Source organism: Sinocyclocheilus grahami, unplaced genomic scaffold (assembly GCF_001515645.1).
Source record: "Sinocyclocheilus grahami isolate Dianchi unplaced genomic scaffold, SAMN03320097.WGS_v1.1 scaffold1210.1, whole genome shotgun sequence".
NCBI lineage: Eukaryota > Metazoa > Chordata > Actinopteri > Cypriniformes > Cyprinidae > Sinocyclocheilus > Sinocyclocheilus grahami.
Genome location: NW_015506389.1, coordinates 215,539 through 225,629, shown reverse-complemented (window position 1 = coordinate 225,629; position 10,091 = coordinate 215,539). Strand labels below are relative to the sequence as shown.

At 36.8% G+C, this 10,091-nt stretch overlaps 1 protein-coding gene across 3 annotated transcripts in view; it reads right to left on the bottom strand.

Moving 5' to 3' along the window:
- Positions 1–10,091, bottom strand: part of LOC107568058 (thimet oligopeptidase-like) — a 29,311-nt gene that overhangs the window by 15,917 nt on the left and 3,303 nt on the right. Inside the window, exons 3-8 of one of the 3 annotated variants that reach the window (XM_016253905.1) lie at positions 7,398–7,546; positions 6,965–7,072; positions 6,767–6,869; positions 6,458–6,618; positions 6,204–6,339; positions 4,831–5,197 (exon numbers count right to left, since the gene is read on the bottom strand). In XM_016253905.1, the coding sequence (XP_016109391.1) occupies positions 4,831–5,197; positions 6,204–6,339; positions 6,458–6,618; positions 6,767–6,869; positions 6,965–7,072; positions 7,398–7,546 (1,024 nt within the window). The other 2 variants (XM_016253906.1, XM_016253907.1) reach the window with 2 other exon arrangements.

The following is a 10,091-nucleotide window of genomic DNA, read 5'->3' as shown; positions in this document are numbered from 1 at the left end:
GTTTTACGATGTGCGGTTTGACATTATCGAGTATATTGCAAAATCAAATTCAAACAAAACACACCTACAGAGAGTGCACGCATACATGACGTGAAGTCTATTAGGATAGATTAGTGCGCGTGCGCATTTAGAGTGCGTTCTTTAACGGCATGATTCAGTCTATTCAAATGCATCACAAAATTCAAGATATGGGGCCTTTACATCATTTCATATTGTTCAGGGGTAGGCAACGTCGGTCCTGGAGTGCCGATGTCCTGCAGAGTTTAGCACCAACCCTGAAAAAAAACTCACTTGTCTGTAGCCTTAGTAATCCTGAAGACCTTGATTAGCTTGTTCAGGTGTGTTTGATTAGGGTTAGAGCTAAACTCTACAGGACAGCAGCACTCCGACGTTGCCTATCCCTGATATAGTTAATCAATATCACAAGAAGAGTGCCGTTTCCTCCAAAAATCAGCCTGATTACAAATGTGATATTGATTTTATACAACTGTTCAATAAAAATTTTGTTAATATTAAGAGACTTACGTTTTAGACACTATATTTCCTCTTTTTGCTTTATTTCACCAACAAAAATAATTCCAAGCACAGTCACAGCGCTGTTTTGCGTCTCTGAGCAACATGAGGGCGTTTCGTTCCTGAATTAATCATTTGTCAAATGATTAGGTTCAATCGCAATGACTCACTTAATTTAACAGTGACTTGCTGCCATCTGCTGGCGGTTATAATTTCACATTTAAAGTTTCAACAATTTTAAAATATCAGTATTCAACGTTTTATGTTTACAATATTAAAATATTATTTATGCATGTGTAACTGCAGGCTAAATGCATTCATGTCCTGCATTAATCAGTGTGTAAATGCATCTAAATGCCATTTCAGATGCAGCTTCTGTGTTTCCTCTGCATTGCAAAGATGAATTTTGTTGATTGATACTTTCATTTGCTTGATAACAGCCCAAATGTCTTATTATAATTGACTGATTAAATCTAAGAATTTGACTCAAATGATAATGCACACTTTTAGAAAAAATGGCTTTAAGGTAAAAATGACCATAAAAGGTAAAAATCTATTTAAACTTATTGGAAAAGATTAATTTCGGTCACTGCTGTGAACTTACCACCACACAGAATATGAATATTAAAAATTTTAGGAGTCAGCTGTCCACTGTAGTCCTTAAGATATCAGCACAGTAACACTTAACACAAATTATTGTTATCGATAAAATCCCAGAAAATATCGAGATATAATTTTTTGTCAATATCGCACACCCCTAGCTGCCAGCCGTTCGGTGCAACTGGCAGAGCTGAATGTAAAATTTAACACCGCATACACCATCCTAACCCTCGCCAAAGAAGAACTTAACTTTAGGTTATTTACAAAAGAAATCTGTCAGTGTACTTTTCATTTTCTTGCTTCTTCAGCCCTTTATTTTTCTCGCGGTAGTTAGCGGAAAGCAGTGACTGAGAGATTGACAGCTAATATTAACCAATACAAAATCTGCATTAAAGTTAAGAATGTAAGGATAAAATCTGTTAATATATAATTTGTAGTTGTGGTGCTCCTGAATTTTTGGTGAGTGCTCTTAAATTTTTGCTGGTGCTCCTAACTTTTTGAAGTTGGGAGCACCAGTGCTACCAAGTAAAAAAGTTAATTTCGAGCCCTGTTGTTAATTTGCTTAATTCAAGTTACAAAAAATGTGTTTATGTACATATATTCTGTTTATGTATATACTGTATTCTATATACAGTACTAGGCATGGGCCGATTACCGGTTTCAAGGTATACCACGATTTGAACATTTCACAGTTTCAAAACCGCTAATATTTTCTGTTATACCGTTCCTGCGGTATGCGCTGTTTTTCATGTCTCTTCAAAGACTGAAAGTGTAGGAATCCATCAGGTTGAGTGCACTGTAGAAAGTAACAGGCCCCTTCCCCTCCTGTTGGTGCGAGCGAGCGGTCAGTCACGTGTGTATGAGGGCCAAAGGAGCTTCCTCTGGAACTTACGCGATCGGCAAACGGCCGTTATTTGTTTTATTGCAGCCAATCTCGGTTCTGGACTTGCACAAACTGCGTTGCAATGCATATAATTTTCCAAATGTCATTTATGTGAAAATTTTAAATCTGTAAACGCCCGTTAACAGAGGCCAGAGACGCTGAAGATGGACACACAGAGAAAAATACTGTAGCAGACAGATCACTCACTGTTCATGATGCACGAACTATTGGAAGAAAATCCTAAATATTGATTTGGGGTTTATACGAATGTGTTTTCTGAGGGGAACGGACTGTCTTCAGAAACGTTTAGATGGTATTTTCTTTTCGTCTCGTATAATTCACATTAAAGCAGTGTTTCAGCGCAGCTCTGCTTTGTTTACTGCGATAACCAAGGAAACGCTGTGTAGCGTATGGACCAATCAGACTCACCGTTTTTTATTAGATTTAACAAAGCAGTTATTCATTAGATTAACAAATAGTCACAGACCCCTCACCCAATAAACATACTGGGTGCCAGGATGTCTGCGAACGACACCAGGCCCCTGGTCACCATGGCAACCACGACACCTTTTGCTAGACCAGATACACTTTACGACCTAATGGCATGTTGAGAGTTCTCCCTTTCACTACATTTTCCATAGGAAAGACACACACAATGCACAGTAAAAATTGGCTCTACTCTAATTTAGTCATAGGAAAACCTTTCTTTGAATGAACACACATATCCTTCAGGTCATTGTGTATGTAGTTACTGTCCTTGCATATTGTCTTTTATATTGCATACAGTTTTATGCAGGCTTATAATAGAACCACTCGTTCATGTAATCCTACCATGTTTAGTATCTATGAATTCGTCTTCTGATGATCTAAACGAGAGTGCATATTACATGCTGATACCTATGCAACATATTAGTGTTCTAAGAATCTTTACTAGTTTGTGCATCAACACCCAAGCGAATTACATTTGCAAATTACCATGCCCTCACACAAAGGGTCGTAAAACCCTCCAGTAATTGCAACCTCCCGCTTGGGATTTCAGCCTTTCTCATTGGACAAGCCCATCTTGAGAGGCGTGAATCTTCTCAGACCTTAAAGGCCTCACATCAGTGACCCACCTGCAGTCTGCGGTTCTGTAGATTCTGAGAAAATGTGAGCTAGAACGCTCCTAAGGACACCCTAAGTTCACGCCAGGCCTCGGGCCTTGACTTTCCATTCACCAAGATCATCTGACTCAAACTGGTTCTTTCCATCAACCAACTTCAGCAAAGATCAATTTGAGCCTTCAGATTGCATCGGGACTTGCTGTCAGACAGACAAGACGTGCAAGTATCAAACTTAGTCTTATTAATTGATACATTAAGTATCATTTCCACCTTTTTACAAAGGTGTGTTTGAACTAAGAAGCTGATGTTTCCTTCAGGCTATAGATCTGCTGAATATCCAATGGTCCCATAGCTTCATGCTTTATTTCTTTTCCCTTTACTGCCCAAGCTTTAATCCTGTTCCTATAACAACTGTATGCGTGTGTATATGTGTATGTTAGACTAGTTTAAGTGTTTATGTAGTTAATAAAGTCTTACTTGTATCACACTTGACGTGGTTCATTGTTTGCTCATAACTGGAGTCCCTAATCATGCAGATTTATGCTACATGCTCTGTAGTATTGTACAGTAAGAAAGTTATTTCTCTTAACCAGGAAATTAACGTTCTTAGAAGTGACAGACAGTTGACCCTGAGAGGTTAAGTAAATATTTACAGCGGATCTAAATATTTATAATTAATTATAACTAGTTATGATTAATTATTCATATTTCCCCTTTGAGCTGATTCGCTACAGCTGTATTCGCTTCACTCTCTTGCTGTCAGAGAGTGAATCTGCATCTCATTCAGAGCTTCTGCTGTTTGTTTCGTTCAGGCATGTAGTATAATTTCACAAAGCTAGTCAGAACATTCTGTTTTTGCTTCAAATTGAGTTATTAAATCAAATTATGTATATGAAATTATATAAATAAATGATATGAAATTATATAAATGATATGTATATGAATTATAACTAAATTTAAATAACTGTAATTACAGATTTATGTTAAATAAAGATTTTCTTTAAGAAAAATCTTTATTTTTCTTCTTTTTAGGGCAGCAGTAGCTCTAGCAGCAAATCAACCATCCACATCAAAAGCTGCAGGACAGCCCACATTTCAGAAACAAATCAAAGAAAAAAATAAACAAATACTACTGTTCCAAATATTCTGTATGTTGTTCAAAATATATTGTGTTCAGTTTTTTTTTTTAGAGCGGTAACAACAATACCGTGATATTTTTGCTTAAGTTTATCATACCGCCAAAATCTCATACCGGCCCATGCCTATACAGTGCCAGTCAAATGTTTGGACACACGAATGGGAAGTGTGTCCAAACTTGTAACTATACTGTACTATAATATAGCCTACACAAAGAATATCGGCCGATATATCAATATTGGTCTTTTTTTTACTCCCTAATATCGGTATTGGCATCTCCCCCCAAAAAACCCATATCGGTCGGGCTCTAATTTAAACCATCAATTACATTTATTAAACAGCTTACCTTTGGGGATTTAAGGTTTGTCTCTTATCTTAAAAAAGACAAGAACATTCTTAGGAAGTATTAAAAATCCAAAAATACAACATATTCTTAACCTTTTTCTTAAATACAAAATAAGAGGATAGCCCAAAAAAAAACAAAAAACAATTCTAAGAATGTTTTCGTTATTCCGGTCCCTGGATCCCAATTTGAGAAAAACATTCAGATCCCCCCGCATAATCGCCAGAAAAAAAATTCTTATGTGTGCTTACCTGGGGAAAAGGTCCAGATAAAACTGGCCCACGACCTGGCCGGCGGTGCGGTCTTTAACGCAGTACAGCGTAACATCATCATGCCAGACAGGTGCACCCTCCACCTGCTGGAAGGTGAGATTGAGCAGCTCCTGATAGATGTCCAGTAGGCCCTTGGTCACCACCTCCATTGGGAAATACTCCTTCAGTTGGTTCTGATCCACTGCATACTGGGTCTCCTCCACCTGGGTCATGTAGTAGCGCGTGTCCCAGGCGTGGAGTTCTCCAGTGAAGGGCAGATTCCTCTTCTGGCTCTCCTGTTCCTTCAGCTTCAAAATCACAGCCCTCTCCTGCTCACCCAGGGGCTTCAGTTTATGGGCCAGATCCTCTACAGTGTGCAGGAGATAATGGAAAGACAAAGGGTTAGACAAAGATGTACTAAATTACTAAATTCAACAGAGAACAGGGTTGCTGCAAGATTTTAAGCTCAAATTTAAGACTTTAAGACTTTTTTAAGTAGGGGTGCTCAGATTGATCGGCTACCGACCTCAAGCTGATGTGCCTGCCGTGAGAGGTTTGGCACGACATGCAGCAGCACCGTCTCAGTCTCTGTCCGGTGCGGGTGATATAATTATAATGCTGAAGGTGAGGTACAATTAATATTTCTGCATTAAATAGCTTATAAAGTAATTTGAAAACTTTCTGTGAGACAATTTCACAAACAGCGTGAGTGAATCACCAGGCGCTCTCTCCCTCTCAAAATGTGCAAATGGCTTCAAATCACATCGCGTCTGCACTATAAGCGAGCTGCACTCTGCACAGTTGACACAGGAATTGTCACTTGCACAATCGAGGCAGTGTCGCACCATTACTAAAGTTTATAAATTGCATTTCCTTTTAATTCTTGCCAGTGTTTAAACCATTCAGCGCTCGTGCGCTCTCCTTGTGACACACATAACATCATGTTCTCACACACACACACACACTCCGTTTGACATTTTCACTTAGGGGTGTACTCACTTTTGTGGCCAGCGGTTTAGACATTAATGGCTGTGTGTTGAGTTATTTTGAGGGGACAGCAAATTTACACTGTTATACAAGCTGTACACTCACTACTTTACATTGTAGCAAAGTGTCATTTCTTAAGTGTTGTCACATGAAAAGATATAATAAAATATTTACAAAAATGTGAGGGGTGTACTCACTTCTGTGAGATACTGTATATTATCTTCACAGTTACTTTTGATCAACTGAATGCATCATTGCTTAAAACAAGCATAATTTTCATAAAATAAAATAAAATATTTTCTCAAAGTTTCAGCTCCAGTCTCAAATTTGTTCATTTATATATGCGAGATTCTTGTCTATTTTCATGTAAATACACCAGTCATTACCAAGGAAAGTTGCAACCGTCTTGGAGGTCTTGGCCATGTTCATCTCAAGCACAAAGTCAGCATGAGTGCTGAAGCCCAGCAGGCTGCTCTTCTGAGAGCGCAACTCTACAAGCTCCTTCAGGATAGCAGAGTTCTCCTGCCAGGAGAATCATTACAGTAGCATTATGAAAATGATTCACTGCAATTATTTTAAAGCATAGTGTTATTGCGTAGCATTCTAGTTCTGGTTACAGGTGATTTCTGGGATGTCCGACCTCTTTGCAGCGTGAGTTGAAAGCCTCCTCTAATGTCTTTCGTGTCTCAGGGACGAAGCATTTCTTCATGGTGGGGAAGTAATGAGGATACTTCAGAGTGAGCTTCAGTTTTCCCGAGTCATCCTTCTCCAGAGAGTTAAGGAAATCCTCGGGAAGCCCCCCTAATAAAAGCATTTACATTTATATCTTAACTTATGATTTATATCTATAAAATATCTTATTTTCAAAAATACATGTAAGAGAAGAAAAAATAATTGTTCATGCAAGCACCAAGTGTCTCTCTGAAAAGAAAGTATTCTGTCCACCCACCGAGTTCCTCACGAGAGAAATGGAGGCAAGTTGTATCTTCATTCAGGTGTTTGTTGAAATCGATACACAGAGTGCTCATTTTTTTCTTGATCTTTTTGATCTCCTGTTACAGGGAATATAAAACTCTGTTACAGGCTAGAAGAGAGCGTTTGTGTTACTGCTCCACAGCAAACTGGAAGGAAGATCTTAATATCTGACCTCCTGCGTATCTTTGGAAAGATGGAGGCCGTTTCTTTTGCCAAGCTTAATGAGTCTCTCCATGTAACGCTTGGCCTCAGGGGTTAAACTCTCATCTGAGAGCTTCTCCTGTTAAAAAGTACATAATTATTATTTTTAGTTATTTATAAATTCATTAAAAATGACAAGACATAATAAAATAAAAATGCAGTTCCTTCAAAAAAATGAGGTGTTTACAAAAGGTGTTCTGAACTTACATCATCTTTAATTGTTTGCATATAAATACGTAGCAAAACTTCATGCACAAGTTGGTGGAACAACACGCTAATGTGCGACTTATTTGGTTAAGTCAGTTAGCAGGATTTATCAGCTGTCTCAGACCTCAGTTCTGTCCCTGAAAGATACTAGCGTTTAGTTCCTGAGAGAGATGTGTTAGTGCTTGCTCCCTGCTCACCTCCAGAGCCACGATTCTCTGATAAACATCCTCTCTCATACTCATCTCCACATCAAACTCTGACAGCTCCTTATCGGCTTCAGTGCTGGCCGTGCGGACGTCCTTACAGGGGGACACGTGCTGAGGGAAATCCAGCATGTTCCGCTGAACTGCAAAAAGAAAAAAAAAGTTTCTGAAAACACAAAACAAATTTTATTATTTAAAATCAGAAAATATTTTGTAAAATAAGTGTTACGTCATATTTAAACCTTGTGCGTCCTTAGGTACATTTTTGTCTATTTGAACATTTTGGCTGTTAATGCACAGAGCATACATTTTCTGCTTCTGCTAAAAAAAGGCCAACTGCATTGAAATTATGTAATATAATTGTGTGGGAGTATTGGTATGGATATCAGAGTGTGGTTTGTGTGTGTGCTAAGAAACCTTTTTTATTCTGACACCACATAAAAAAATATTAATGCATCAAAATTATTACTGATTGTAATCATTTAATTATCTAAGACTGTAATAATAATAATAATAATAAACTTCTTGGCATTTAGTAAATGGAAAATATTTTTTTTCCATTTAAAAAACAATAGTGCCATTATGTAAACAAATTGGCATTTAAAGGATTAAAATTCAAAAAATTAATAAATTTTTTGATAGTTATGATCAGACTGGTTTTGGAAAAACAATTTCTCTCTTTGAAAGCTTGATTTTTGTTTTGACAGAGATTTTTGTCCCTTTAAGGACTTGTGTAACTTTTTTTTTTTTTAATTGACGCACAGGAGATAAATCACTTTGTGTACAACATCTTTACCATAATTTAATTTTAAAATTAATTAAAATTACTTGATAAATACCAATTATAAATTAAATTACAATTAAATTCTACTAATTATTTAATTATTATATAAAACATTATTATTGTTAAACATAAAATGGTATAAACTGTTTGCATGTGTCTTTTTTATATCAGATTTAATATATCAAGTTTTTATGGATCATATAGTATCACATAGGAGAATATGGAGAGAATAAGAAAAGAAACACCACAGTGATGATTGAAAGATACAAATAAACATTCGTCAAAAGCCTTATGCATCACATTTGATACTAACCCTTTACTTTTTAAATGATGTATGGACAATCCAAGTAAAGCTAAAATGCTTCAGTCCAGTAAGTGTCAATTTAAAAATACTACAAATTTTTAAAAAAATCTGTAAAGATATTAAAGCAAATAAAAACGAGTGAACCTGAAGGGGGGCATTTTTAGAATTATGTTAAAAGGCCTTTTACATAATCAGATGACAGGTTTTTCAGCAATATTTAGATTACTAAACTGTATTTATAATGTATCTATAGTAGGGCTGGGCGATATAGCTAAAAAAAATGTATCAACGATATAATGTTTCATATCGTTCGGTATCGATAATTATTGATATTTTGTATAACTTTTTTTAAAACAAAGAGCAATAGAATTTTTTTTTAAATGTAACCACTGTATTTTTAAATTAACCCAATTTACTGAGACAAACAACAAATATTTTTTCAAAATATCACAATAAATATTTTGAAAAAATCAAACACACAATAAAAATTTAACAAACATCTAATTTTGGCGCAATGAGCAAAATAATGTAGCGCATTAAAAATGGTCAGCACAAGGAAGGCACTCTATTAAAAAAAACGTGCATTACGTCTAAATTAACTCATAAAAATCAAATATAATTTCGTAAATTGCATAAACAATTATGAACAAAACAGCATCATGTATTTATGCATTGCTTAATACAAAGAGCCGAAGCGCCATTCACACAGATTGCATTTCAAAACATATGAGACGCAGTGAAAAGGAATAAACCTCCACAAATTTGTGATGTGTTTTCTAAAAGTTTAAAGGGGTCATATGATGTTGCTACAAAGAACATTATTTTGTGTATTTGGTGTAATGACATGTGTTTATGCGGTTTAAAGTAAAAAAAAAAAAAAACACATTATTTTCCACATACTGTACATTATTGTTTCTCCTCTATGCCCCGCCTTTTTGAAACGTGTCGATTTTTACAAAACTCATCGATCTGAAAAAGCGAGGTGTGCTCTGATTGGCCAGCTATCCAATGCGTTGTGATTGGCCGAATACCTCAAGCGTGTGACGGAAATGTTACGCCTCTCACATACTGTTGATGCTGTGACCCGGCCGAAGCGAGAGACAAAAACATTATAACCCATTACAAACGAGGCATTTGTTGCATCCAGTGGGGACGTAATTACTGATTATAATGACTTATACTGCCTTTTTTACGCATTGCGTTGCATTGCATCGCGCCGCGTAAACATAAAACCCTGTCTGCATTTGTGATCAGAGAAATGACAAACAACAAACGCTACTCCACACTGCCCAAAACTTGCGTTTGAATCATCAGTGGCAAATCCTTTAAATGAAAACGTACTTACGTGAGTCAGAACTGCCGACATTGTAGTCTAACGTTACTCTCCCAGGATCATAAAATGTGCTGCACACATCTGAATATTTGGGTTGAACTGTTCTGGAACAGTGTTGTAAATACAACTTAACCACTGATTTGCAGTCGTGTCCTCTTGTGGAAGACCAAACAAAGTAGTTTCGCTTTCACAATGAAAAACACAGCGGCCTAGCGTGAGGGGAAGCCCCGGCTTAGCGTGCGCTGAGGCAGAGATAGAGTGAGCTGA